Source organism: Physella acuta, unplaced genomic scaffold, assembly GCF_028476545.2.
Source record: "Physella acuta isolate Inbredline_101_S28 unplaced genomic scaffold, ASM2847654v3 ptg001355l, whole genome shotgun sequence".
Lineage (NCBI taxonomy): Eukaryota > Metazoa > Mollusca > Gastropoda > Physidae > Physella > Physella acuta.
In genome coordinates this window covers 1,094-28,394 of record NW_026732870.1, presented here as the reverse complement: position 1 = coordinate 28,394, position 27,301 = coordinate 1,094, and the positions used below count along the sequence as shown (strand labels likewise).

Below are 27,301 nucleotides of genomic sequence, written 5' to 3'. Positions count from 1 at the left end.
GAAAAAAGGCTTACCTGCATCTTGTAAAAATTATACATGCCCCAAGCGCCAGCCGAAACATCTACCTTACTTAATGTGACGTCATAAGGAATGTTTGTGGTAGGGTTTCTAGCCACTTCCCTGCAAGACATTACCCTTTTTTTGGATTGGAATAAATGGAGTGTTTGAAGGAAGAATTACATTTTTGCAACCAGCACCAGTATAAAAAAACGGTCCACATGCAGCTGCGTTAATTTGTTAGTTTTTGCCTTTTCATAAAATTTATGACCTCATCATTTCAAATGAATTAAAAACAAATTATAAGCATTGTTAGGTTTGATCAAAATAGTAATAAAGACATGGTTACATATGATCAAAATCTAAACAACCTTACTATTTCACATCATGGTGTTTTAGTACCTTCATATTCATTTTCTAGAAATTTTAAAATGATTATATGAAAAGGCAAAATTAAATTTATCCACTGCAACATTGGATATGAAAATACATGATTATTCTCCATAAAAAGAAACAATTTGGTGCAGTGCCAAAATGTAAAAATTGATGGAAACTTAATCAGGGTTAGCATGAAATTATAAACATTGCATTCATTATTGTTTATTAAAACTGCCCAATCTGTAACTAATAAAATCCAATGTGTACATACCCTGAGTTTTTAATTTCACAGTTTGTGTCCACCTTTGGTAGGTATTTGTTTTCATCTTTCACCTGGTCATCTTTGTCCAATTTCTTTAGCATTTCTTCAGCATCGGCCTTGGTATCAGGTTTGGTTAGGCCAGTGACTACCTCTGAGACTACAAATGGCTGAGGATTCTGTGCAGAAATTGATTAAGGACATCATTTAAAAATCAACAGTATTTAAAGCCAAAGTATTGAAATGAGGTGTATTTGTATTGTGAACAAATACAATTTAATAAGCTTTTTAATACTAATTTAGAATGTGATAAGGATAATTACTTTCAGAAAAATTAAAAAAAAATAAAAAAAATTAACCAACTGACCCCAACATAGGGCTGAGGTTCTTTGTTATAAGGCTCCAGCACCAGTAATTTGTTTAGCACTTTCACAATTTTCTCGGCATTGGTTTTTTGAGCCAGCTGCATGGGTGTCTCCCCAGCTTTGTTTTTGGCTTCCAGTGGGGCACCAGCCTTGCCCAGGAGGTAAACTATCTCGGCATTGTCAAAGGTTGCATGGTCAAGGGAGCATACTGCGTGGTGGACAGCTGTCCAGCCATTCTTATCTGACACAACCAAATCTACAGGACTAGTTTTCTGTATGCTTGTAAACTCCCCTGGGGATTATCAACAAAGATAGTGAGCCACAAGAGCAAGGATGCATTTTTTTAAAAATAACAAATAAAAAAACAAATATCATATTTGCGTGTTTGTTAGTGAGGAGTTATTAAAAAATATTTAAAATTGTAATTGTAAAAGCATTTCTTAAGGTTTATTTATATTTTTTTAAAGTTAATAACATTTGAACATTAAAAGTTTTCAAAACATGGGACCACACTATTCTAAACTTTTTGTACAACACAATGCTTACACTTGCAAAATATACTATAAATGTCTATAGAAAAAAAATCGCAGGAAGTTAATGTAGGCCTACATAATCAGCAAGAAAATTGTTTTAATATAACATTTAATTTGCTACGAATTTTTTTCTTTCACGTATAGTAAACATGTTGCAAGTCTAAATGTGGTATAATAATAGAGCAACAGCTGTAAAAATGTGTACTCACTCTCTTTGTTCATCTGTGAGACATGTCTGGTGAGAGACAGCTTTGTTATGGCACCTGTTGGGTTCACACTATCATTCTCTTTTGACACTGCCACAGCTACCACTTTATCTACTTCCTCATCTTCCACAATGTCTGTGTCATGGTCACTGTCATTTTTATCTTCTTGTTCCTCATCATCCACATCCATGTTCTCATCAACAACTGGCTCTTCGTCATCTTAAAAAGGTTATAATATTTACTTGTAGAACACTAAAAAATAATTATCTACATATTGCTACAATTGTTGATCATGGAAGAGAATAGACAATATGCATTTTGAAATCATACATTATGAACATCACACATACATTGGTTGAATAACAAACCACAACGATTTATAAGTGTTTGGACATTTCTCTCTGATACCATTAAACCACATGTCCTATGACCCTTATGCAACTGAGATTTTTCTTATGGGGTAATGTCTGATTGGCATAAATTATATATAGTACATTTATTTTCACATGGTAATGGAAGTGTTCCGGTTAGTAATATTTTTAAGATGCTGGCGGAAGCTGGAAATGCTACATTTTATTTACTAATTTTTCTCAGTGGTCTATTACTAGCTGTTGAGTTTTTGATGATTTTTGTTAAACTAAGGAAATTGTTTTTTGAAATTAGGGTAATATAAATAATAAAATTAAAGCTAATTTTTTAGAATTTAAAATAATTTCTTTACTGAAATAATAGCAAAAGTGTGGTATGTTTTTTCTAGGTTTGATATTATTATATTATTTGTGAATTATTATATTCTTCATTTTAAAATATAATAAACTATAATAATTCTTCTGTAAGCCTATATTTTATAATATCTGTGGATAATTTACGTTTTTTTAAAAGTATTGTGGTTAAAAATGGAAGTAACAATGTACTTGATGTCTAGACAGGAAAGGGTTAAATACAAGGACAGTGACATACCATGGTCTTCCAGGTCTATCGAGTTCTCATTCTCCTCAGAGTGCTTTGACAGGGAAACTGCATCATCCTCAGATATCTGTTCCTTGACTTCCTCATCTAATATATCATCTGGATTTTTCTCTTTTGGCACCTCAAAGTTGATGGTGATAACCTTAAAGAACACATTTTTTAATAGTTAGTAACTTCTTCAAAATCAGTGTCATTATTTTAGAAAGGTTTTATTTGGCTTTAAAACAGTAAGATTTTAACTTCAAGACAAAAAAGCTGTGCATGGTGATCTTACCTGCCTAGAGAGTTCCTTTGAGAGCAGTGGCCTCAACGCTACATTTTCAACTGGCTCATCAGACTCCAACTCATAGGTGTAGTTTAACAGCAGCTTGACCATCTTAACATCATTCTAGAAGATTACATTTTTTGTATAGAAAAACACATTGTTTGCAATGGGAAATTGGTCAAAAGGGTATGGTTAGAGGTTAGATAGTTTGTAAATCTTCTAATGTTATTTCATCTTTATATCCCGTTTTCTTTTTTTCAAAACTTGATTATATTGCAAATGAAGTATAATTAACCAATTACTATGACCCTGGCCTTTGAAATCGGCTAAAGGCTCGCCAACATTACTTTCCTTATAAAAAGTAAGTCAAGGAAATGCTAAGCTATGGGCTGTATTTATTTTTATTTCATTTTATTTATATATTTGTGATCATGCACTAAAATGCAACAGCTAGTTTAAGTAAACTAAATGCAAAATTTACCATCCGAACTGCATGCATCATGGGAGTCAATCCATTGCTGTCTGCAAAGTTTGGGTTGGCTCCTTTAAGAAGCATATATTTAGCCAATCCAAAGTCATAGTTTCTAATGGCAAATATAAGTGGGCTGGTGAGGTCCTTGCTTCGTGTGTCAAAATAATCAGGTTGTTCACATGAAACTGAGGCTCCAAACAACAAGGGGTCAGGAAGTGGATGGTCATATAGTGTATCCAGGCTGACCTTTCCAAGGTCAATCAACACATCCAGCCATTCCCTGTTTTAAAAAAATTTAAATTTAAACTTAGGAATTGAGAAATGCAAAAATTAAAAACATTTTTTAGTTAAAACAAGCAACATTTTTTTAATGTTAAAATATAATAGGAAATTTTATTAAGATAGGTAAAGGGGAAAAAAATGATATCTGAAATTCTAAAACTGAGAAATATTTTTAAAAAATATAACATACTTGACTTCATCCACTTTAAATTTGTCTGACACCCAGTTATAATCCCACATGAAAGCAGACATTATGTCACGGTTTCTGGTGTCTTTGACTCTGGCATCAAACTTCAGGTCATTGGCTACAAATGGATTCAAGTTAAACTATCAATACATTTGCTTGTCGTTACCAACACACTTTACATACCAAGTAAAACATGGTTATAAAAAAAAAATTAATTCCTTTTAAAACAGATGTGCATTCGGTTTGCGTAAAATGTTCTTATGAACAAAGCTTAGTATTAAAGAATGTATGAGACAATAAAAGACTTACTTATAAGGAATTTAGCAAGAGCAACAGACTGGTGTTTGAGAGCGGCATACATCAGTGGTGTACACCCCCGCTTATCTTTCTCTGCTAACATTATTCTTTTTTCTAGCAAAGCTCCTGCCACCTGAATAACAACAAGATTATAGCATTATATCATCTTTTCCCGTTCATGCTAAAAAAACATGGGATAGGTGAAGTAGAGTTCACCCATTTCAGTGACTTCAGAATACTGGAGGATAGTGTGGTTAGCATTATGACCAGCCAAATTTGTTTCCCCAATGTAAGTCAGGCACTCATCAGAGCTGGGTAGACTTGGGGTCAACCCAAAAAACTGAGCCCAGGATCCAAACTTAAGACTTTTGGGTTAGCAGTTGTGAGCTCTACCATTAGACCCTGCCATCCCACAGCATTATATATATTAGATTGTTTCGGTCACATTTTGTATTCTAATTATTCCATCTCCCAAGTGCTGCTAATAATAAAATGTAACTTATGTAATTAGAATGACTAATTGAGTATGTGCTAGGAAAAATTTTGATGGATGTGGTACTAGCAGAATTAATGGAGATCTGCAATAGGAACCAATAGTTCTGTCTGGAGGTGGTTTGTAAGAGAAAAGTTAGGATTTATTTCCTAAACTGGCATTATTTCTGTTGTTAATGTTCATTAAATTGTAATTAAGATGCTCTAAAAAAAATTAAGTGAACAAATTACCTTTATCTGTAGATCAGGATCATGTCTGCTTGTCTTATAAGCCAAAACATGAAACAGGTTCTGTCCTTCTTTATTCTTAGCATGGAGCCTGCTGACATCTGGAATTCTGCGCAGGAGCCGCAGGGCCAAGTAAAACTTGCTCAGGTTCAACGCAGACTAGGAATAAATTTAAAAAATTCAATTCGCTCATCAATCCAAAAAAAAAAAACAATAAACGATGCACATTGTTCACAAAACAAAAAACGTGTCCATTGCAAGTCAAGATGGTTCTTACCTCTACAGCTTCCATAGGCATGCCCAAAGCATCAAGCAGCATGTGAGCAACACCTGTTAAATCTTTTTTCACTGCACCCTGTAACATTGAGTCCATGTTTTAACACACTTTCAAAACAAGTTTTAGTATAACTAATAATATAGTTGTGTGAAGATTTGGAATGTACCTTAAATTATACTTTCATTAGGTAATTTCTTTGAGTTGTCAACATTGTTTTAACACACTCATCAAAACAAGTTTAAGTAAAGCTAATAATGCAGTTAGATCATGTTTAGGAAATGTACCTCAAATATAGTCATGCTTTCACCAGGAATATCTTTGGGTTGCCTACTCTGCCATTGTTTCTTGGGACGCCAAGTCAGGACTGGTCTCTTCTTTTTCTTCTTCTCTTCTTCTGTCTCTTTTTTCACCTCCTCTTTCCTGGGTAGACTTATCACTATTGGGAAGGACAGGCTTGCATTGCGCTGCATCAGCATGATGGCACAACTAACAGCAAGAAAAAAAATTAATTGTAGAGTTTCTAGTGGAAATGTTAAAAACTTTTTAAGAATTAAAAACAAAATGATTTTTAAATGACATTACCTATCAAATCCTCCATAAATTGCCATGTTAAGAGGTGTGTTACCCCTGTATTCTTTGGCTTCAATGTTGGCCCCTCTCTAGAATAAAAAGTAAAATTGAAATTTCAACATCTACTATAAAAAAAAAGCATTTTCATTTTGATGCTTGTTATCAGGCTTCAGTTAACTTGAAAAACAATTAATTAGCTAATTAATTAGCCAAATTATGTTTAAGATTTAGCAACAAATAATTGTTTTAAAATAATGAGTTAAGATATTTCAGATTCCTCTACCCTGGGTCAATACCCCACAAGGGTCAATAATTTAAGTGCGGCAGTAATAATTACCTGCAGCAAATGCATGCAGCAGATGGTAGCACCAGAGCTGGCAGCATACAAGAGAGGAGTGAACTTGTGCTCATCAGGCTCATCCACCTTCTGGTCTCTCATCACACTGGTCAGCAGGCTACACAGCTCAATAGGGTCAATGCTGAAAGTAGCACAATATTGGTCAACGCTGAGAGTAGCACAATATTGGTCAACGTTGAAAGTAACACAAGATTGGTCAATGATGAAAGTAGCACAATTTTAGTCAACAAGCTTCACTGGTCTAGTCAACATTGAAAGCAACACAAGATTAGACAGATTTCATGAGGTCTTGTTTCATTTTTAGTCATACAATAAGTTTTTAAAGATGATTACTTTCAAATGGCGTACAAGGGTTACTGAAGTAAACTATATGTTTGTTACTGCAAATGTATTTGGTTTTCTAATTTAAACAAGTTCAAAAATTGTAATGATTAATTTATTATTAATCTCAAATTACATTAATGTGATGACAAGTTATATGTCATAGGGGTCAAGCAGAAGAAAGCAGAAACAGAGCATAGAGTAGTCAGTTAGACCAATAGAATTGCAGGAGATGACAGGTCAGATGACCACTGAAGCGTGGGTCAGCAGTTAGATATAGGTAGTGCTAGAGAAAAGATAAAGAGAGAGTCGAAAAAGTAGACAGTGTTAGAGTTGGTCACGGGAGCGTGTAGGGAGAAGTGTTAGTTGCATTTAGATAGTATTAGTAGAAGCCGAGTGTTAGTTGTAAATAGATTTAAATAAAGAACAATATTTTATTATCTTGAATTGGACTTTTTTGATTCCACACACTGTACCAGGCATATATAAGAAGAAGTGATCCCCGGAGAAAAAATAAATATCCTATGCTTTTGACGGAACATAAGTGATATTTAACTTTCTCAAACCCGATATCACAATAAATGATACATTTTAGTGAATGGCTCATTTTTTTTTTAAATTTTTGCTAATAAATAACAGTTATAATTACCCTGTTTTCTGTAATGCTAAATGAAGTGGCATCATTTGATGCTTATTCTTGGCAAAAACATTAGCACCACGATCAAGGAGGAACTCCTCTAAACTTGTGGAAGTGTCGGAGTGGCCTTTGTTAAACCTGACAGCAAGGTGGAGGGGAGTATCGCCCTCACTGTCTGTGCTGTTGATGTTAGCCCCAGCCTGAAGCAAAGCCTGGATCATGGCAATAGTTTCATCTTCTCGGGCTATGGTGAAAAATAAACACATTTTTAAATTACCTGACAACTAAATAAAGTCATTAGTTTGCGTCAAAGTTATTGATCTTACCTCTGTTAGTGACCATAATGTGAACTGGCGTGCGCAAGTTGTCTGACCTACTACTTTGTACATCAGCTTTGTACTGAATCAAAAGTCGCATAATTTCAATTGCACCACGCCTGGGGGTAAAAAAAAAATAATTTTTACACTATTTAAAAAAAAAACACTTATGTTCTTTGAAAAAAAAAATAATCATGTACACAAGCAATTGAAAAACTAAAAGCATAAGCTGAATTTAAATAGAAAAAGCACTCACTCTGCTGCCAATACAAGTGGTGTGACTTGGAAGTTGGGTCCTTTGATCAACACATTGGGATCAGCTCCACCTTCAAGCTAAACAAGATCAATTGACAAAATTTTACATGAATTTTAAGGCAATAGATAATCTAGACATCAAATTATAAATAAATGAAATTCTTTTGGAGGAGAGAGTAGGGTAGGCCTATTTCCATAGAAATATTAATTAATGAGCTGTTGTGACAGCCTATATGCCAGTAAGCTAACAGGCTAGCCTAATGCTGCAATAAGCTTCACCTTTTCATAATAAGGTGAGCTTTGAAAAGCCTAAATGAATAAAATAGAAAATAGCAGTTCAGCAAAACTGATGTGTGAAAAATAATTAACAGAATTGCTTCATTGTCTACAATGACATTAAATCCAACAAGATTAGCTAACGAGCAGTGTTGAAAAGAAAATTTTAAGCCTGGATTAAAAATTATTAACACAAAACTTAAAATATGATTAGCCCTCACCAGTGACTTGACAATGGTTTCTCTGGAGCTCTCCACGGCCAACACCAAAGGTGTCTTGTCCTGCAGGTCTCGTAGATTGGTGTTGGGGGAATATTTGAGGAGCAGCTTGATACCTTGTCCAATCTCTGCTTCACCTTTCTCAGAGGCAGCATTCACCATAAAGTGTAAAGATGAACTTTGACCTGCACAGTACACATTATTTAATTTTTACTCAAAACATCAAACCTAGCCTTACAAGTCATCAAAGGATAAATGGTTTATATCATTCCTTTTAAAACAAAAGTTTCAAATGGTATAGTTAAAAAAATTTGTTAAATTAAAACAATAGCATTACCTTCTGGAGCATAGTGTAACTCTACTTCATCTGGCATATTCTTGGGACCAACAACAGCATTAACATCTGATCCTGTCCATTCAAGTAATCCTTCAATAAATTTTCTTGCGTTAAGAACTTTTTGGACAGCGTCCTTTTTAGTTGCCTTGAAAAAAATGAACATAATTAATTCTTAAACAATTTAAACAATCTTTTTTAAAGATTTCATATGTAACTGAGAATAAGTTTTGGATTAATTATACATCGATGAAAAAGATTTTACCTGGAAATTTTTGTAAACAAAGCAGGCTCTTAACAGAGGCGTGAAGCCTAAGAAATCCCTGTCTTGTGCCATTTTCTTCAAAACTTCCTGTTGTGAAAGTAAAATAGGAGCTGGTTTTTCTACTGCTGCCTCTGGGTTGCTGCTTGTGTCATGTTTAACCTCAGTGGTGCTGTCGCCACCATTAAGATTGTTCTCACTGTGCCCTTTATCATCTGTAAGAATCGTTCATTTGAAGTTTTCAAGAGAAAAGGAATAAAACACTTTATTTATCCACAGTGTACATACATAGCAGGTTTAGAGTCTTTTTGTATGTTTACAGGTGTGGACATCCTATGAAGAGTTTGGGTTAGAAATTGTGTACTCGATAACTAGACATGCCAACCCATTTTTCTAACCAAAAAAAAAATATTTTCTCTAGTCAAAACTGACCTGCTGGTTTTTTGTCAGAAGAATCAACCTCCATAGGAGTTTCCTCTTTTTTCTCCTCACTGGGAATATCAGCCACATTCACTTTTCCATTCTGCTTAAGACTTTCTGTTGGCTTCTGATTTGACTCTACCGGCTTCTAAAAAAAAAGGTGGCACTAATTACTAGAGATTTTTTTTGTTTGGCAAGTATATAGCTTAAACTGCATAATATTTTTGAATTAAAAAAAAAAAACACTAGTAGGGCAATACAGTTGTATTTTTCTGGTACCAATAGTTGTTTTTCATTCTCGATTCAAAAAGAACTTTTGGAAGAACCCTTTAGCATTACGAATAAAAATAAAATGTTTAAATTAGCTCTAAAACATCATACTGATTATTCCATATTGAGATGTGGTAACAGGTAATAAAGTAACTTACATGCTCAGCAAGGATTTTTAGCATAGGTGTGAGATCTGTTGTGCAGCACTGTTCAGCCATAAGGTGTAGAACAGTTTTCTCATCATTATTTTTATCAGGAGACACAGTGCCACCTTTCTCTACTAAAAATTTGACTAGTTCAACATTCACCTGCAAAAAAAACCCCATAAAAAACAATGAGTCATTTATGGCCTAACAAAAAAAAAGGGTAGACATGTCAATTTTAAAACAGACTAAATTTTTATTTTTTAAATGTTCATTTTCAAACAAAAATTTTAATTGAAAGCCAAAAAAAAAAAATCAACCTGTTCAATAGCCAACATAATAGGTGTTTTCCCATCATTAGTCCTCAGGGTTGGGTCACACTTGGCTGAAATAAGCAGCTCTGCTATTTTTACACTGATCTGCATGGCTTCTGGTGAGACCTCTGGATTCTGTTATGGCATTGTAAAACTTATTAAATCTACCCACTTCAAAAATGTTAACAATAGAATTATACATAATAATAATGCTTTTGGCTTTCTTTTTTTCAGTATTTTAATTGAATTCTTACCTTATGGACTTCATTTTTTTTTAAAATGGCTCTATCCTTCATGTTACACACATTGAATAAATGAAGTTCACCAAAACTGACTACTGCACAACGCAACATGTACTTACCCATTGAGTGCCCAGTATCTTTATGTTATTGGCTGCCAGATGATGAAGCTGAAAATATTTGACAATGAAATTAGCAATCCGATGTTTAAGTGTGAATTCTGCTTTTCAAATAATGCCAGATACAGCAGAAATTTCAGAGGAAGAAAACTTACAGCATTGAACCCATTAACATCTCTGATGGTAGGATCAGCTTTATATACATTGATCAAGTTTGTGATTTGTGAGTCTAAGCCAGGAACTAGGCGACTCCTGCAGGCAATACTTGCCAAGGTCATGCCTGGAATCAGAAATATTTGAAAATTTATAATATTTTCATTACAAATTTCAATGTGCTGCTATTGTAAAATGTGTTATTCTGTGTTAACATGTTGAGTGTAAATGAGGCACAAGACGTAAAAACAAATAATGTGAGAGAGGTAAAAAAAACTAATCCGTCACTAATACACATTTATTTAACATGTAAATAAAAGAAACTGTTAGCTACTAATTAGTGTATTGAATAAATGACGGACAAAGCCAGAATAATTACCACTGTCTGTTTTGAAATTAATATCCACTCCCTTATGGTTAAACAACATCTCCACTAGACCATGATTACCCTTGAGGAAGGCAATGTTTATTGGAGTAGTCTGTAAACAAAAATGGTTACAAAATAAAAATGTCCATTCAGGTAGAATTATCAGCTGTTTCAGATGTAAAAGACGAAAGAGATAATAAAATGCCATTTAAAATAATTTAATCTTTAATTAAATCACTCAATTACTTTTTGTTTTAATCAAATGAAATGATGTTAATCTGAGTATTACGACATACCTGCCAATCATTAGGCTGATCTGGTTTGGCACCTGCGTCCTTAATGAGCAGCTTAAGACAAAAATACCAGCCATAAGCTGCAGCATAATGTACAAGGGAATTGTTGGATGAATCTACACGGTTGGGGTCAGCACCCAGGTACAAGAGGTAGGATGCCACATTAGTGCTGCCATTGATGATGGCGTGAGTCAGAGCTGAACGTTTTATCCTATCTGTTTGAGAAAAATACAAAATTAATGTTACTTACATTATTTTTTGGAGCAAAATATTCAAAATTTTTCTTCAAGTTTCTTATTGTAGCTGCACTGATAAATTAATACAACTATATTAAAGGCAAAGGCTTTGAGATTGTTAGGTTTAATGCTATCTTTATTAGCTAGCTATACAAATATTGGCGACCCAACGTGTCTTGGGCACAAAATGGAAAAGATTATACAAGTATCAGTATAACTAATCAAAGAGTTCTTTAAAAAAAATGTAAGTAAATCTGGCAAAAGCAATTAATGTTGATTGAATTTTTCTTAAAAATTGAATAGCTTACCTAACATTTCAACATTAGCACCATTTTGCACCAGTAATCTAGCTATATTTAGATCTCCTCTTTGTGCTGCTATCATCAAAGGTGTAATTCTGTGTTTACTAGCAGAGAGAGGTTTATTCACATCTGCTCCATTTTTTATAAGGGTGCGAACAGCATCCTAAAAATAAAAGTTTAACATGAAGATTTCAAGCAAAAAAAAAAGTATTTAGTACTAATTAGTAATTGATTTAATATATCATACCAATTGTCCTTCTTCAACAGCCATGTGCAATGGACAATAAGAAAAACGATTTGGTCTATTCACCATTCCAATGCCCCATTTTTCATTTATAACTGCATCTACTGCAAGCAAAACAAAATTATGAAATGTTATTTTTCACAAGAAAGATGAGACGAAAAACCAAAACTACGCACATCATTTTAAAAATCTAACCACGGAAATTATCAAAGAATACTGACCCTCAGATTTGGCATGTTTAACAAGGACATCAATATTTTTGGCTCGTCCACTTCTGCTAGCGTAATGGATTGGTAAGTTGCCACTATTATCTGTCTCATTGACACTTGCATTTCTGTATTGAAAATTTTTTTTTTAAATCTTATTAAAAAAAGGTCTAATGAGGGGGGAAAAAATTTGCAGTATTTTGTTTTGTATATTTACCGTTTGATTAGAAACTCCAATGGGCCTGTGCCTTCACACGCTGCAGCAAAGTGAACAGGTCTGGCATTTGATTTTGTCTGGATGTTAACATCAGGTTCAATTGACAACAGACGTGTTATATATTTTACATTGGGGTTGATCGCAGCACAGTGCAATGGAGTAATCTAAGGGGAGAAATTTAATTTATGAGATTATTTTCATTGTATGAAGTGACAATAAATTATAACTAAAATAAATTTACAGTATACACATTTTTAAAAAATATATATTGATCAAAAACAATAAAATGTCAAGCACAGTTAACGGTGGCCTTACGCTCCACAAGGAGTAAAAAGGATTACGTCAAGTAGGTCAGTTACTGGGGATGGTTGGATTATTAGCTCAGAAGGAGAACAGACATTGTTATGATGTATGTTTCAGTAGATATTAACTTGAGTGCAGGTTGGTGCGAAGAGCATAGTGAACACATTGGTATGATGACACAATTGAAAGTTAGTGACTTATTTGTGTAGAAACTTGGTTGCTATGAGTTTGTGTGTGAGTTAGTCTAATCTTGATCGTTGGTGTGAAAGGACGTGTGCTGGCTGATATGACTGAAGTTGGGATATAGATATATGTAGATGCAAGAATAAAGATTCGTATAAGGAGTATTTAGTTCGTCTTATCTCTGAGCATCATATATTCGTCTGAACGTGAGATAGCCTTATTGGTTCTTAAGGTTGGAACCTCTCTACATGGTAGTGGAGATGAATTAAAATGGTATTTGACCAAATCAAGTGACTCAAACCCTCTCGCACTAAGCAAAGCGTAACAGACATGAGACATAAAAATTAATGTGAGAGAAGAGGAGACAATTTTTTTACTTACAGAGTCATTAGAAAAAGGCTTCTTCCGTACAGATGCTGCTAAAATAATATCTCTAAGGTCTTCTTTCTCATAACTTAGAACCTAAAATACAGTTATACATTTTATTCAGAATATTTTTTTAATTCTTTCTCATAACTTAGAACCTAAAATACAGTGTATACATTTTATTCAGAATATTTTTTTTATTTAAACTTTGAGTGAAGAAAAAGTTGTTATCATTGTGTGTGTTGTCTTAATACAAGTATTTAATTTTTTAATTGAGCTAATTGCAGTGAATTGATAAAAAAATTAACTTCTAAAAACATTTCTAGAAATATTTTAAAAATATAAGTAAGTATTGAGCATTTAAGGTACCTCTTTGTGAAGGAAGTTAAAGCCGAAGCCTCCAAGTCTTTCTGCCTCAGACACATACTTAGCAGCCAAAGCTAGATTACCTCTGCTTACTGCAATACTAATTGCATCAATAACGGCATGGAGCTAGAAAAACAAAAAGATTAATAATTTTATTTATAACCAAAACTGATAATGATTAATCTTATTTAACATGCAGAACAGTGAAGTTATATTTTTTAATTAGTAGAAACAAAATTCTAAAACTTAAGCTTTTGCATTTATTTAATTTCAACTCTTTTCAGGACTAAGAACATAGTAGTTAACACACACAATATGTACACCCTGTAGTAAGAAAACTGATATGCTCAATTTAAAAAAAAAAATTTAAGAAGTATTCCATCAAAATAACAGGAGTATGCTGGGCTTAAATGTGCTGGCTTAAATTACAATTAAGTTTGGTGATTACATTCAATTTTATATTAACTTAATTCCACATCTGATGATTCAAACTACTCAAACCAAAGAAACAAAAATGATTTTATTTTTTTTCACCTCGTCATCCCTTGTAGTTTTGTTGGCAGCTGAGAGTGACAGAATAAATGTTTCCATAGTCTCAACAGGGACACCAGTCTTCATCCAGTGTTGTATAACTGATTCCTTATCTATAGATTCTTCATTTTCTTCCTAATTAAAAAAGTGAAATAAAATGAAAAAAATCTTCAAAAATATTTATTTTGACAACCAACTTATTTTTTAGAGCTTAATTTCTTACCATTAAAAATGCATTGTTTCCTTCTTTGTATCCTCTGCTTACTTTTAAAGTTCTTACTGACCGTATCCCAAGAAACGCTGGATTGTAACTAGAAAAAATAAAAATGGTTTATGAAAGTGCAATGAGAAGATAACCAAAAAGAAGGATTATGATTGTCTCATGAATAATGGCATAAATTGTGGTTTAGTCATCTTCTTACTACAACTGTGACTTTACTATATTGTTACTTTTTTAGAAAAATATATATTCAGCAATCTTTTAAATAAATTTAGTAAATAGAAAGATACAAACCAATTTTATTATAGTTTATAAAGTTTCATTTAAAAAATTAAGTATAAAGCAAATTAACTTTGTAAATCAAAAGAACTAGGTTTAACTTTTTTCAAAAATATAATGACTTTTTTTAAACACTTTAGAAATTATTACAACAAAAATAAATTAATTAAAAAAAGCTATACATACACGCCAGTGTCCATCTCTGTAATTATAGGAGCTGGTGGATTTTTCCTATTTTTCTTTGACTTCTGTTCACTGTCAAAAATTTCACTAACCAAAGCCTTAACCATCTCATTCCTGCCCTGTTCACCAGCTAGATCAAGGGCATTTCGTGCGTCAAAAGCTGAGCGACTGATCTCGAACTAGACATTTTAGAGAAAATTTGTCAACTTTTAACTTCTAATGTAGAAAAAACACAAACATTTTAAAATACTCTTAAAATAGGATAAAACTAAATCACAAAAATATTCTGTTTTGATACACAAATAGTGCTGCATATATATTCCCTTCATCTAACTTGAGCTTTAAAAATGCTCCTTGAAATTAATATGTTAGTAAATTACTTTAATATATCAACAATCCAGATTTTAGATGAAAAACCCTGCAGTTTTGTTTATTTTTGGATGTTTACTTGTAAAAAAAAAAATAGGCTGTTGTTTGCATATTAATTATTGTTTAATGCTACAAATAGCATTCATCAATTATGAAAATAGAATTCCAATGTTTTAAGCACACTTTTTGTTGGTGCTCACACGTTGTTGATGCCCAACATCTCAGACTATATTTTGCAAACCCACAACAAATGTTATATCTATATATATAATTTTCTTCATGGGGACCATGCGAGACACCACGTAAACGCACGCCGTTACTCCCCCGCTCTCTAGGCATATAGATACCACCCCCACCACCACCGTTCTGGTGAGCTAAGGTTCACCCCGAATGTTTACAATCATAGAGCCTTGTCGAATTAGTAATGGCTATTAGAGGCAGATAATTTAGCTTTTAAACGATTTGAAACTAAGGAGAGGTAAGGAGTTCTGCTTAATCTGTTCATTGTCGTCTGTCGTAAACTGTCATCACGGAAAGCTGCTTTCACAGTGGCATGGTGGGGGTGGGGGTATGGAAGGGAGAGTAGTGTAAAATTCACTAACTAAGAAGTACTGAAAAGTTGAAAATAAAACAAAACAACTAAATAGCGGCGTATGATACGCTGAGGGTCAGCCTGTACATATAAATAGGTCTATGTATACAAAAGTGCCAGCTAAGTCAACAGCTTTGATTTTTTAAAAATCTTACATTTGTAATGCCTTCTGTTTTAGCCAACAACTCCTTTAGGGACTCCAAGTCTCCAGTGTTTATGGCTCTGAAGATAAGCTTTGAAGTCATCAGGGGTGAGACATCTGGAACTTTATCCCTGTCAAAATAAATCCATCATATTACTTATCTTGGTCTCATTTTAAATTTTTATTAAGACTTGTGGGTAATCCTTCACAGACTGTAGAGTGATAACTTAAATATTGTATCACATCACTTACAGAGAAAGTTTACATTAAAATTGTTTTAAGCAACATGCAGTCTTAACTGTGTAAAACATCTCAAGATAACTAACTGTTGTGATTTACAAATTTACAAGCTTAATCACATCAAACATGGTTAAGCAAAGAAAAACATTGCAGCAGTAAATGTTTACTTACTTAGTCTCAAAAAAGGGATCCTTCTCAAGTATTTTTATCTTGGGATTTGGTTTTAAATTTCTGTCTGGACCTTTCTTTTTGTCTCCTCCCTTTCCTTTCTGTTTTGATGATTTACCTTGATGTCTGTCTTTGTCTTTTTACGACAAGATAAAATGGATAAGTTAGTTGTATAAATCTTGACAAACAGTAAAGCATGAAATTAATTTTATTGGTCACAAATATGGCTAAAAACGAATTTAAAATTGAAATCACCTTTGTCTTTTTTCTTCTGAGCTGAAGCTGTAGCTTTACCCTTTCTCCCTGTGAGAAGAATTTTAGATCTTTCATTTGTTGTTCATAATAAAACAACTCATCAAAAATGAAACAAACATATATGCAAAATGATATTACCTTTGGGAGATTTCTTAGAACTACGGCTTCGCCTAGAAGATGACAAGTCAACCTCATCATCATCATCGTCGTCATCTATCAATATAAAATGTAAACCAGATAATTCTTACTCAATTTATCATTTTTATTAAGATGAAACCAAGTCAACATTAAACTATATTAATTTACCTTCTTCTTCACTCTCCTCTAACTCATTCTCCACTTCCTCCAAAGCCTCTTCCTCCACTTCATCAGCAGTAGCTAATCCTTGTTCAACTCGAATAGCTCTGTCTAGAATTTTCTCTGCCCTTCTTTGCTCGCTGCTGGGGAGCTTGTAGCTGTCCTTAGAGATTTTTTCCATCTGTATTTCAGTAAGAACAGTCTCCATCTCTGTGGTGTCGACATAGTCAAACTTGTAGACATCAGGGGGAGAGTCTAAACTCAGCCACTGAATTCTTAGACGTTTGGATTTGCTGTATATATTCTGGGCAGTTCGACAAAGGTAGAATGTGTCTGAATAGAAGAAAAATATGATTAGATAAAATTTATTTAAACATTGGGTTATGGTTAACTTTGTTTTAATAAACAATAATCATTAAACCAAAGTAATTACATTTTCTGTAAGTACTAAGACAAGTAGTTAAGTTAAATCAGTTGTGAGTTAAATAAAATATAAGCAAGCTATACCATGTAGATGGATTTGTTTTGTACAGAACCACAGATTATACATTATTTCATCAGTTTTATATACCAGCAGGCATTTAGCATGAACAAGAAAAAACAATGGATTTAATGTATATACCTTCTGCTCCTCTCACTGCTAAAAATGCACCTTTCTTATACAGGGTGACATTTTCATCTTTCTTTTTCTCTTCTTTTTCAGGTACAAAAGGAATATCCTCTAAAGGTGACTGAAATCTAGAGACTGGAACACGCTGGCGTTTAAGTGGAGTGCGAGGTTCAACAACATCAGATACTCTTGCTTTGCGCTAAAAAAGATATATTGAAAATATTGACAAAGTTGGAAGGTTGAACTTTGAATAGTTGATGACATCTACAAAATATTTGTTCAAATTATAAACCATTTTTAACTAATTACATTTTAATTTTAATAATGTTCAAGCATCAGCAACTTGAACTCTAATGTTTCCAATTTGTAATGAGATATATATTGGTATATTTTTGCAGATAAAAAAAATACCTTTTTTCCTGACGATGAAGCAGGTGGATCAGCAGATAAGTCAGCAGCCTCATTCTCAGGCTTGGCTTCCATATTGGTAAATTTAACTGTCAGTTACAATTGCATAAACCTGAAGAAATATTAAAATAAAAAATTCAATCTTAACCCAAGCCCAAAAGGTATTCAACTAATCATACAAGTCTATTCTAGTTTTTTACAAATAGAATTTCTAAAAATTATCTAGTTGCTGAAGAGAACTACAACAGTATTGTACATTTCTTCATGACAAGCTTAAAAAATCCGTTTAAATAGAATTTCTTTTTTTTTATAACTGATTTATTCTAACAATGCATATTAAGCACTTTTCAATGGTGAAAAATGTGTGTTAGTATTAAGTTACAAATGTTATTTTACAAGAGAAATAAATCTGCATTAACCGGAAAATTGCAAATCTAATAAGTTTTTTTGCTTGTTTTTGTTATGCAAAATTAACATGTCTATTAGGAAGAAGAATGACAGTGATCCATAAAAGTATAAATAACTCTATAGAAGTATAAAAAATCATAAATGTAATGGCATACAAATATTTGATTAGCAAACCAGAGTGAGCTTTTAAACATGAATGTAAAATTTCAACAAGAAGTAAAAGATATGAATTTATGAAATTTAAATTACAAAGTTAACAAATTGAAATCATTTTAGTAGGGTGTCGCCAAAGATTTTAAACTTCATTATTGTTCAAGATTACCTAAACAATTAAAAACTACATTTATTTACCATTAATTTGATACCAATTTTAAATTTAATCGTTAGCCTAGAAAATGATTTGTGAAAAAATGTGTTTGTTTTTAAATGGCTTCGATGATATGACTGATTTTCAGTGATACGGTGGGTTAGTTTTTTTAAGGAGTGTTGTTGTGATGCGATTAACCGTTCACTGCAGGTCAGCAGAAATCTGTCGTCTGTTAGATTTCTCCCAATTCAAATACAAGGCGAGCAAAATTGGAGGGCTTAGTTAGATATTGTCTTGATCAAGTTATTTTTTAAAGATTTTGTTTTTACCCTGCATGATTTTTAAAACATTAATGACATCAGTTTAGTAGAAAGCAAGTTATAATTTTCTATAGTTTAGAATATATGTTCAGAATGTTTAGAACAGTATTAAATAAAGTAATTCACGTTTTGCTTACTCTTATTAAGCATTTTGTTCTGCTCGATGTTCTCATCGATTATACCAAAAAAATGTACTAATGCCAAGTTTTTATCAAACACAAATCGTCCATTGTTAAAACTAGACTGGTATCATTGAATAATTTGCAAAAATAACAATTTTAAGTATATATTTCTGAAATGACCATCAAACATTGTTAAAAAAAATGAATCACAGTATCTTTGTTTTCGGCAGCCATCACCATGACGACAGTAAAAAATTGTAGGTCAAGCAACAAGCTAATTTTATCAAAAAAAGCTCTGGTCTGATGTTTACATAACTTAATGGGATAGCTTTAATAAACCACATTAGTGTGTGATACAATAAGTGTTATTGAAAATCAGTGACTTAAACGAACACAATTTCTTTACTGTCAGTTAAAAAAACAACTGAAAACTTTCCAATTTTATAAGAAAAAGATGGGTGTCAATAAACTTAATTTCTTTTCTCAAATTTCCTTTTTTTTAAAAATAGGAGTTCTACTCATTTCTCATAAACATATTTGTTGTGTTTTTTTTTTGTGTAATAATTCTGCCGGTAGCAAAAAAGCATGCAAAAATGTTAGCAAAACATTCCGGTAAGCTATTTATTGAGAAAATATGAGTTCTGCATTAAGTAAACTTGAAGAGCTGTAATTACAAGGTAATTTTCATGGTGACATACTTTATTAAATAAATATTCATTACGGCCTTGTTCATTTGTAACTGATACACTTTGCAAAGGAATAGGTTAAATGAAAAGGCTGATTCAAGACAGAAATAGAATTACATGCGCATGTTAACAAAACAGCACCTCAGTGACCTTGTTTTTCTTTTGATCTAAATGTTCGTTGTTTAGGCAAATGTGTCATCTTGATCATGGGACAGAAATTATCACGATAAAAACTTAATTATAGATTTAAATAGGCTATTAAAACATTATCTTTTGTAAAAAGATTTTATATCTCACACACTAGATCTCTTTACTAGGTATCTAAATATAAATATACATGAGTTTATCAATAATTTCTGCAGTTTGTAGCATTTGGTGCCATACAATTTGCCTGATCACTGTAGCATAAATTAGAGCCTAACTAATTGGATGTGGCTATTCAGACCCGGTCCTAATAGCCTCAGCCACTAATAGGACCCGGGTGCCTATAGCCATGGCTGCTATTCAGACTGGGCAGCAAGTTTGGTCTATATAGTTACACACTCTATAACCTGTATTAAAATTATACTTTCTATGTTTATTTAATTTTTCTAGTGGATTAGCTCGTATTTTGTTGTTTTATTTTGTTTTTAAAGTTTTGCGGATTTGCTAGTATAAGGTCCTTCTATTTTTAAATACTCTATATTCAGCTCTATAAACAAAATATTTCAATATTGGATAAATAACGTAAGACGTCGTGGCCAAATGGAGAACGTCATTCCTCCAATTCTACGAAGTTACCGGTTCGCAACCTAACTTAACATGGTGTTTCCTTTGTTCCTGATGTATCTTAAACAGTCATTAAGTATTCAACAAAGTCTATAGTACTGTCTCGATAATTGCTTTAAATAGTTTTTTAAAAATTGTTTTATTTCATAGATTCTATATATTTTCTAGATTTAGATTTTTAAACATGCCAATTCTAAATGCCGTTGCTCACATGATCGTCCACTCACATTTTCTTGTCAGTGCGAGAAAAATACAGACTCAGCCTAGCTAGGGCCACTGTGAGTTCACACTGGCTTAAGATATGAATGTGTAGGCATATAGCATACGTCAAAGCAATACCATTGCTATCTGATATTGTCAAGATTTGTCGTCGGTGTCCCCCCCCCATCTTCCCCAACACAGCAAGATGAAAAAATTTTCGGGGACATGGTGAGTTCATGTTATATATTGCTTCTATTATAGCGTACTACCACACATGTGAGATATTAGTGTTCAAGAAAACGGACCTGGGAGCTGTAGACTGTAGCCTATATTCAGCTATTTCACACAATTATTTTTTTTTTGTATTTGGACTCATAGGCCTATAAAATTAAATAACGTTTAACAGAAGAAAAAAATAAAACATTTTTACATGCATGCTCAACATTCGCTCGAGACGTTCATACCATAGGGGTCATCCATAAATGACGTCACACTCGTAGGGGGGAGGGGGGGTCCGTAATTTTGTGACGATGTGTGATGAGGGGGGGGGGGGGTCAGATGTTGCGACGTCACATTTTTGCATTAGAAAAAAGCAATGTTAGAAAACGAATTTTAGACGTTATTTCGCGTTTTAGATAACTGTTTTAATAAATTGTAATAGTTTAGACAAGATTTTGGAAAAATATCGATGTTTTTAAAAAATTCAACTGCAATTTTGAGGGGGGTTGTAGGTTGAGGTGTGACGTCATTTTAGGGGGGGGGGTCTGGCTTTTTGTGACGTGTGACGGAGGGGGGGGGGAGGTAAAAATCGTCAAAAAAAGCGTGACGTCATTTATGGATGACCCCATAGGCCATATATAAGACCTATAACTATAAGAACTCCCCCTTGCTGTAACGTTTAGAATTACAAGAAAAAAAATTACAACAGAAAAAATATATTCTGCATCTTAAAAGAATTATTGTTTAACTAAATCCTAATAATTTTATTGGCTGGTCCGAATAGCAGCCGATGAGCCGATGCTATAAGGACCCGCTTTTGGGAACAGGGTCCAAATAAATGCAGCCTAACAAATTAACTGACGTGTAAAACCTAGTAACTAGGGCCACTAGCCTAGGTTTAGCAAAACTTGTAACTGGTCACAACTTATTTGAACATTTTATTTTATAGGCCTAATAGTAAAATTGTGATATGAGTTATAGATTCTAGATTTCTATCTAGATTCCTAGAACTAGATTTCTAGATCTAGATCTAGCTAGTTTGCCTGCTAACTTTGTTTTAATTATTATGCCTAGGCCTATTATTTTAGTTTTATATTAATTATTAATCTCGATTTATAATCTAGTCTAATCTAGACGTCTATATATTCTGCAAAAGTGCCTAAAATGCAGCATCCCAAGCAAAGCCATGCCTAGAGTAGAGGACTCACTAGACAGGGGTTTACCTAAATTTTCAGGATTTTTTTTTATTTTCAACATTTTAAGATCTTGAGGGGAACAAATTATAACACATAAGTAAACGCCTTAAGCTACCAGGAATAAAGATATTACGGTGGTTTGACATTTAATAATATTGTAAACACTGGAGTTGAATGCACTTTTAAAAAATTAAAAGTGCACAGTGGTTGAACAACAAAAACAACTACGACGGTCTGAGACCAAAAAATGTCATGTTTCACAGAAAACCATATGCCTGAATTTGCAGAAACCACCATGCAATTGGGATTAAAAGATGTTAATCAAGAAATAACTTAGTTTGATGATTAATAACTTAATAACAGGTGCAGTTACTTGAAGGCCCCAAGGGTACTGCAACATTTATAAGATATGCAATTTTAAATACCGGTGACTGCCTCTTCTATCTATAAGGCCGCCATTTTCGGGCTGTTTATTGAATAAATTTATTGTCAGCAATAAAGTTATAAAATAAATGCTTTAAAATAACTTTTTTTAAAAAGCAGTACACTAAAAAATAATAATCATATTCAGAATAAAAAATAAATACTAACCTAAATTTTTTAAAAGTTACAGAATAAGATAAGTATTTTAAACTACCTAACGCGTTTATGCTAAGTGATAAGGAAGAATTAAATGATAGAACAGCCAAAACATCTAAAAAGATGTCTCCTGCTACCGTACTCTTGTTAATAAACTGTAAAAATGACCGTAGTCCTTGGACGTGGATAATGTTTAGAAAATATAATATGTAATGTAATGTAGTTCCTTCTTATCATACATATACAATATTTTCCCCAAAAGCAGTAGTTTCCTATTGTTTCTGCTATAGTAATCATACTACTAGGATGAGGGGGTGCGGATTTAGTGACGATGCGTGACGAGGTGTATGGGGGAGGGGTAGTAATGTTTTAAACTTAGTTTTAGCTATACATTTTTAGCTATAGAAATATATCAGTAAACGCAATTTTTACTAAGCAGAGTGGTTGTAGGCCTATATTTATTTTTAAAAGAAATCACTTTTTTTTTTAAAATTTGAATTTTGAGAGAGAGGGGGTTAACGTGGGACGTCATTTTATGGGGTATGTCTGGCTTTTTGTGATAATGTGTGATAATGGGCAGATAATAAAAAGTTATAAAACGTGACTTTTTGTGGATGACCCTATGTTATTTACATGCTCCAGTTTTATGGCATTTTGAGTAAACTGCTGGGTCCCTTTCCATTTAACATCTTCTTTTATTAGAACACAAGCAGTTTACTGGCGAATGTTTTGGTGTCGGTCTAGCGACTTCGGCATGGTGACAACCCCCTCTTTATCACAATCAACGTCACTTACAGTTCAATGTTCACGACGATGAATCAAGAGGCCAAAACATTCGCATTTATAGTCTGGACGTATATTCCGTGGCAGGCGCAGATAATAAGTCGGGTGATCACAAAATCGAGAGTTGTTTTCATCCAGCTTTGTCTGTTTTTCGCAAGCTTTAGGGGTGGCTAGTTCCATGCAGGTAAACGTGTGGGTTAAATTAACTCTTGTTATATTAAGTTCAACTATAGGAAAAGCAGAATTCCTCATTAAAATTAGCTAGCAACCATTTTGATGTTGTCATCCCAATGTATTACGCAGTCCCAGTGTTTCTCTCAGACACTTTTCTCCTGGAGACTCTTGAAATTTCCGGGAAGGGGGGGGGGCGAATGAAATGGTTATAGTAAAGTATATTATTTTCTATGCTTAATTTCTATTTCGTGCGGGAGGTGTGTGTGGCAGAATCAGCTGGTTATAGTATATATTTTCTATATTTGATTCCCGCCCCCCCCCCCCCCCCAGATAATGAAAGAAACTGCCCTCGCCTTGTGATGTTCTTGTCAAGTGGTATACAAATAATTGAAAATATATTTTTGGTAAATAGTTTAATGTTCAATTTTAGACTTAATTTTAAATATAACTATCAAAATTTCTTACGTGAGTCATGTATGTTCAGTTGTTAGGCTACTTGGATCCTATCCTTAAATAATAAATATTATTATAAGAAATAAGAGGGCGTCGTTAAAATCACTGCCGTGCGAACTTTATCTATAGATCGTCCTTTAAGAACATAACATAAGCATGCGGGGAGAGGTCTATTACATTTGCGGGGGATCCATAAATTTGACTCATCTTTAATGCCGAGATGATTCAAATAAAAAAATGAAGTAAAACCTTAATTTTATTTTTTTGTGTATATTAGGGGGAGGGGAGTAATGGGAATATTTGCTTAATTAGACAACATTAATGTTTGTGTAACAAACTCCGGTTTTTGAGAATGTCCATTTATAAAGTCATTTTTAAAGCTTTTTTTTTTAAATTCCTCTTCGTCGTCATCTTTCGCTACAAAAAGTCAAACATCCCACCTCCCAAAAACGTATTTTTGCCTAAATACGCAATTTTTCTAAAAAAAAAATATTTGTTGGGTTAATTCCCTTGAGATGATTTTGCGGGAACTATCACTAATCACAGTTATCTTATTTTTATGCTGAAATTTGTTGCAAATCTAGATCTAGATCTAGAATATGTATGCTAGTGCATTACGAATTTTTCATTGCCCTTTAAAAACCATTAAACATGTTAAAGTTTATTATAAAATAGTATTTAGTAAGATACAAAAGATGGGGTTAAACATTGTCTTACTTAAGATTCTACCGTCTTTATCATTATATATTATATAGGGGCCTATAGTTTGTTGTCTAAGTAGATGTTAATAGTATTTACACTCAGTGGCGTAGCGAGGTCGGGTGTCACCCGGTGCGGCACTTAATGGTGTCACCCCCCCCCCAGAGGCATAGAGACCCTTCCCAGGGACAAACTTTCAAGTTTTCGATTTGCACCCCCCCCCCCCCCCACTCAAACTTTCGATTTGCACCCCCCCCCCCTCGAGTTTTCGATTTGCACCCCCCCCCCTCAAACTTTCGATTTGCACCCCCCCCCCTCGAGTTTTTCTCTATATGTTTTGCTATTTTTTGCCTTGGTGTCACCCCCCTAAATGGTGTCACCCGGTGCGGTCCGCACCCCCCGCCCCCCCCCCCTCGCTACGCCCCTGTTTACACTACAATAGCTTGCAGAGTATATAGAAAATATATACTTATAATGGTTTATTAAATTGGTCTTTACTTAATTGAATTTTTTTTTTAACTTTTTATTTAACTTTTAATTTGTTCAACAAAGTAATCGGCTGTAGGCCTTGTACTTTGTATACAAGACATGGTAATTTGAGAAATATTATTAGTAATTTAAATGGCATCGTATGTAAGTTGTCATGATATAGAGAGCGTGCTGGCCGTGATCGTATAGTGGTTAGTACTTCGCGTTGTGGCCGCGACAACCCAGGTTCGAATCCTGGTCACGGCATACTGGTTGTGTTGTCTCGTACTGCCAAGCTCTCAATTTATTTTCATGCTTGAAGAAAAATATTTTTAATTTAATTGTTTAGTACGTGGTTTATAATAAAAAGCTTTTAAATGTGTTCAAATAGAAAATTAACCTTTTTTTTTTACTTTCTTTTATTTACAGTATATAGAAAGTATTGTAATCCTGCGCAATTAAATAAAATTGTAACAGTTTTTGACCCCCCCCCCCCCCCCGAAAAGATGTCTGAAAGAAACACTGCTAGGCTGGCCATAAACATGGTTGTGCTCTCGTTATAGGCCTACACATACTACAATGGTTCTATAAAACCTTAAATGTGTATTCTTGTGTGGATCTAGATATCGTGGCAACAGCCATTGCTAAACATCTTCTGTTTAAACAAGAGGCAAAAAACACGAGGCTGACCCAGTAGAAATCTAGATCTAGCTTTTCTTAGTGAGGTAGTTGAGAAGCGAGGGAGTTAAATGATCTGGTTTTGTCTTCATTGTATTGAAAAAAAGTCACAGAAATAAAACACACTCAATTCGGATGGGTACCTAACTCACGTTAGGGAAAGAAAGGCGGCTGGGCATAGTGCTGACCACACTATCTCTTCATATGCCGAGGTCACAGAAACAAGTGAACTCTGCTTCACTTGCCCTATAGACCATCAGGTTTGAAAGGGAAACTTTACTTCACCCATTTAAAAAAAACAACAAAGCACTAAGTTTTGGGTTAGTAATGTCATTGAAATACCGAAATCAGCCAAGTGATCTGTAAAAAAGACGTTACTTCGGTTACTGGCATGGCAAAAAATGATCTGATTACTTTATAAGCCCGATTATATGTTACAGTTTTTTTTAGCAACATTGTTTTTTATTATACAGGTTATTTGACTCAAAGTTGTGTGAGCGCGCTGGCCGTGATCGGGCATACATAAGAAAACTTGGTTTGCCTCTTTTACGGGTCAATTTGAGGTCAGATTAGAATAGGTTAGAATAGTCTCGAACTTAGGGGGAGTGCGTGTGTGAGTTGAGTTCACCCTACTGTGTAATAACCCCGGTGTGTTTATGTATTGTAATCCCAAGGTCGAATGCGGGTATAAAAGCGGGAGTGAACGATTGTAGGGGGTCAGCGCGGGTTAGTTGGTAGCCGTTAGGACGAGGGCTGTTTTGTTATGTGTAAAGAATTGAGACCGAATAAAAGTATTGAAGTAAACACGAATCGACTCTTGAGTTGAAACCAACCCGAACGTAACAGCCTCTGTAAATTTATTACAAAACAAACGTATGGCAAAATGATAATAATGCAGTTTAATTTGCCGAATTGAATGTGAGCGCGCTGGCCGTGATCGTATAGTGGTTAGTACTTCGCGTTGTGGCCGCGACAACCCAGGTTCGAATCCTGGTCACGGCATACTGGCTGTGATGTCACGCATTGCCAAGCTCACATGTTTTTTGTTTATTTAATTGCTGAGCGAATTTTTTGATTAGCTCATAAATGACGTCAGACTACTGCAGCAGATTTTTTACCCCCCCCCCCCCACGCATTGCCGCACATCGCTACATATAAGGGGTCGTCCATAAATGGCGTCACACTCATAGGGGGAGGTGGGTCCGTAAAATTTTGTGACGGTGTGTGATGAGGTGGTGGTTCAGATGGTGTGACATCACAGTTTTTGCATTATTAAAGAGCACTGATAGAAAACGAGTTTTAGCCGTTATTTTGCGTTTTAGAATACTGTTTTAGTAAATTGTAATATGAATAGATTAAAATACTCTGGAAAATTATCGATGTTTTAAGAAAAATTCAACTGCAATTTTGAGTGGGCTGAGGTTTGACGTCATTTTTTGGAGGGTCTGGC

At 33.9% G+C, this 27,301-nt stretch overlaps 1 protein-coding gene and 2 non-coding genes across 5 annotated transcripts in view; 2 read left to right on the top strand and 1 right to left on the bottom strand.

The window, feature by feature from the left end:
• Nucleotides 1-22,492, bottom strand: part of LOC131926964 (poly [ADP-ribose] polymerase tankyrase) — a 28,979-nt gene extending 6,487 nt beyond the window's left edge. Inside the window, exons 1-44 of one of the 3 annotated variants that reach the window (XM_059282573.1) lie at nt 22,443-22,492; nt 17,794-17,902; nt 17,395-17,581; nt 16,782-17,105; nt 16,614-16,688; nt 16,476-16,523; nt 16,224-16,356; nt 15,826-15,943; nt 14,713-14,888; nt 14,251-14,338; nt 14,031-14,162; nt 13,500-13,622; nt 13,146-13,226; nt 12,279-12,442; nt 12,077-12,189; nt 11,859-11,959; nt 11,618-11,774; nt 11,077-11,288; nt 10,793-10,892; nt 10,416-10,540; nt 10,264-10,311; nt 9,909-10,037; nt 9,604-9,753; nt 9,188-9,323; nt 8,759-8,970; nt 8,497-8,641; nt 8,163-8,344; nt 7,667-7,743; nt 7,420-7,529; nt 7,106-7,337; nt 6,115-6,256; nt 5,790-5,866; nt 5,492-5,693; nt 5,208-5,285; nt 4,934-5,089; nt 4,223-4,343; nt 3,917-4,031; nt 3,454-3,724; nt 2,982-3,095; nt 2,699-2,849; nt 1,742-1,957; nt 1,002-1,291; nt 647-813; nt 15-135 (exon numbers count right to left, since the gene is read on the bottom strand). In XM_059282573.1, the coding sequence (XP_059138556.1) occupies nt 15-135; nt 647-813; nt 1,002-1,291; nt 1,742-1,957; nt 2,699-2,849; nt 2,982-3,095; nt 3,454-3,724; nt 3,917-4,031; nt 4,223-4,343; nt 4,934-5,089; nt 5,208-5,285; nt 5,492-5,693; nt 5,790-5,866; nt 6,115-6,256; nt 7,106-7,337; nt 7,420-7,529; nt 7,667-7,743; nt 8,163-8,344; nt 8,497-8,641; nt 8,759-8,970; nt 9,188-9,323; nt 9,604-9,753; nt 9,909-10,037; nt 10,264-10,311; nt 10,416-10,540; nt 10,793-10,892; nt 11,077-11,288; nt 11,618-11,774; nt 11,859-11,959; nt 12,077-12,189; nt 12,279-12,442; nt 13,146-13,226; nt 13,500-13,622; nt 14,031-14,162; nt 14,251-14,338; nt 14,713-14,888; nt 15,826-15,943; nt 16,224-16,356; nt 16,476-16,523; nt 16,614-16,688; nt 16,782-17,105; nt 17,395-17,581; nt 17,794-17,865 (6,171 nt within the window). In that variant the 5' untranslated portion in view covers nt 17,866-17,902; nt 22,443-22,492. Of the gene's footprint in view, nt 1-14; nt 136-646; nt 814-1,001; nt 1,292-1,741; nt 1,958-2,698; nt 2,850-2,981; nt 3,096-3,453; nt 3,725-3,916; nt 4,032-4,222; nt 4,344-4,933; nt 5,090-5,207; nt 5,286-5,491; nt 5,694-5,789; nt 5,867-6,114; nt 6,257-7,105; nt 7,338-7,419; nt 7,530-7,666; nt 7,744-8,162; nt 8,345-8,496; nt 8,642-8,758; nt 8,971-9,187; nt 9,324-9,603; nt 9,754-9,908; nt 10,038-10,263; nt 10,312-10,415; nt 10,541-10,792; nt 10,893-11,076; nt 11,289-11,617; nt 11,775-11,858; nt 11,960-12,076; nt 12,190-12,278; nt 12,443-13,145; nt 13,227-13,499; nt 13,623-14,030; nt 14,163-14,250; nt 14,339-14,712; nt 14,889-15,825; nt 15,944-16,223; nt 16,357-16,475; nt 16,524-16,613; nt 16,689-16,781; nt 17,106-17,394; nt 17,582-17,793; nt 17,903-22,390 lie in introns of all 3 variants that reach the window. The other 2 variants (XM_059282572.1, XM_059282574.1) reach the window with 2 other exon arrangements.
• A 2,876-nt stretch (nt 22,493-25,368) lies between these two features.
• Trnah-gug (transfer RNA histidin (anticodon GUG)) lies at nt 25,369-25,440 on the top strand. Its single transcript has one exon. It is a non-coding gene; the product is annotated as a tRNA-His (tRNA).
• Nucleotides 25,441-26,781: 1,341 nt separating this feature from the next.
• Nucleotides 26,782-26,853, top strand: Trnah-gug (transfer RNA histidin (anticodon GUG)). Its single transcript has one exon. It is a non-coding gene; the product is annotated as a tRNA-His (tRNA).
• Nucleotides 26,854-27,301: the final 448 nt, after the last annotated feature.